The following is a 2,131-nucleotide window of genomic DNA, read 5'->3' on the forward strand; positions in this document are numbered from 1 at the left end:
GAATTATTTTGTGCATTAAATTGAATGAACATGGTCTGGATAGCCCACAGACATGCCATAAAAATTTCTAGGACCCATAATTGGTCTCCTTTAAGGAAGCTGATCGTGTATAAAACAGGCCTCTTTGTTGAGCTTTGATAGTTTTGTTTCTTCTAATTGATTTCTGTTTACAGCCAACAAGCAGCCATCGGTAACCAGACATCTGCCAAAACAGCAAGGTGTTCTGGTCAGACAGGTTTGTACCTCAGCAGAACATCCTTCAGCTGCAGTGTTGTTGATGAAGTCCAGTTTCAGTCGCCTCTCCATGTACTCCAGGTCAGCCTCGGACTTCAGGAACTGCAAACACAAAGTGGAACTCTTCACCAGGACGGCCATTTAACCTGATGATAACCAGGAAACTTCAACAGGACTAGCTTGATCTCTAATTAGATTTCTATATTTAAACCAGAAAGGCTTTTTGGAAAGAAAAAGAACACAAACAGGTTAATCAGAGGATTTGTTAGGCTCAAGGGCTCGACACACAAGCAGCGGCAAACTACAGCGATTAGCGGCTGTCATCGCACCCAGGGTGAAACCCGACACACGGGACGCGATAGCAGCGTTGCGAATCGCGCTCTCAGGTCGCTTGTCTTCACAAAATTTGATTGGTTCTTGACTCTGAAGGTGGGTGTGCATTACAGACGTGCAAACTAAACAAATCTTGCGATGCTAATGATACTGAAAAACAAACACACATCAAGATACAGTTTTATGAGGAAAAACTTACCATAAACTTCACCCTGGTGCCAATAAATTCCCACAAAGCTGKCTTTTTTAGTAATCACTTGGTGAAAGTGTTAGCTAACTGCAGTGTGTAGCATACTCTCCTCTCATTGGTCAGTCAATGAAACCCTCGCGGATTGGTTGTACGCTAAGCGACAGCGACAAAAGCTGAACATTTTTCAACTTTCATATGTCGCATCGCAAGCTCGCAAGTACATGTCTACATGTACGAGCGTGAAATATCACATGCACTATTTTCGCCAGTCGCTTAGCTGGAGGAGGGCAAGCGATTGTCGCCTCACCGCACAGGCTCCATAGGAAATGAATGGAGAGCGAGCGACGTCGCCTCCCGTGTGTCGAGCCCTTTAGACTGCTGAAGGTCAAACTGTCCACACGTCTTCACTCTGCTGCTGTCTTTAGTCTCTCTCTATGTGTTTGTTATTATTACTTCTATCAATAACGTGTTTTATTCGTCTGTCTTCCAGAGGAAAATACACCTGGACCAGTCCAGTATTTGTGTCTCTTTCCTGTCCTCTCAAACCCAGCCTGTCGAGGCAGATGGCCGCCTGTCCTGGTTCTGGTTCTGCTGGAGGTTTCTTCCTGTTAAAAGAGAGTTTTTCCTCTCTACTGTCACCAATGTGCTGCTCTGGATAGAAGACTGTGAAGAAGTGATTCAGCACAATCTGCTGGCTTCTTTAGGTTGTTTTTTGTACACAGTGGCCTGAGACGACGTGTGTTGTGACTTGGCGCTATATAAATAAACTGAATTGAATTTACATGTACTAACTTTGTAGAGAGATCTAGTCGAGCTGAATGAATGTGGGTGAATTGACAAATGAAGACACAGATTGTAGTGTAAAACACTTTGTATGTTGGATATAAAGACACTACTGTATATAAATACAGCCCATTTACCATTTTAACCTTTAGGAAGGYCATCAAACAGGGTTAGGATTTGGCATCCTCACTGATTTGGATTAAAGTTTATCAGAAATTTCCAGATTCAGAAATCCCCTTCTTGCATGTTTCAGAGTGGGGGGATTTATTACTAATGAGCAGTGGTGGGCACAGTTCCCTTAAAGCACTATTAGGGGAACTAATTTCCTGATTACTGCTTTAGGGCTTTGTCTAATTTTATAACTTATTAGTGGATTAGCACTTGCTAAATTTATAGGCTAAATTTACAAGCACTAACTCAGGTCTTTAAATGTTATTGATCAACATTAATGTTAAAAGCTGATAGTGAAAGCTGTCACACATTTTGTTCAAATGTGTCACTTATCCACTAGGTCAGTGGTTCCCAAACTTTTTATCTTGTGACCCAAAAAATATTCATGGCAAAAACTTGTGACCCCAAATATTACTGCTC

At 42.0% G+C, this 2,131-nt stretch overlaps 1 protein-coding gene across 1 annotated transcript in view; it reads right to left on the minus strand.

Moving 5' to 3' along the window:
* Positions 1-2,131, minus strand: part of ska2 (spindle and kinetochore associated complex subunit 2) — a 22,243-nt gene that overhangs the window by 18,698 nt on the left and 1,414 nt on the right. The window contains exon 2 of the mRNA XM_014020345.1: positions 244-336. Within this exon, the coding sequence (XP_013875799.1) occupies positions 244-336 (93 nt within the window). The remainder of the gene's footprint in view (positions 1-243; positions 337-2,131) is intronic.

The sequence above is a fragment of the Austrofundulus limnaeus genome, unplaced genomic scaffold (assembly GCF_001266775.1).
Source record: "Austrofundulus limnaeus strain Quisiro unplaced genomic scaffold, Austrofundulus_limnaeus-1.0 Scaffold249, whole genome shotgun sequence".
NCBI classification, from domain to species: domain Eukaryota; kingdom Metazoa; phylum Chordata; class Actinopteri; order Cyprinodontiformes; family Rivulidae; genus Austrofundulus; species Austrofundulus limnaeus.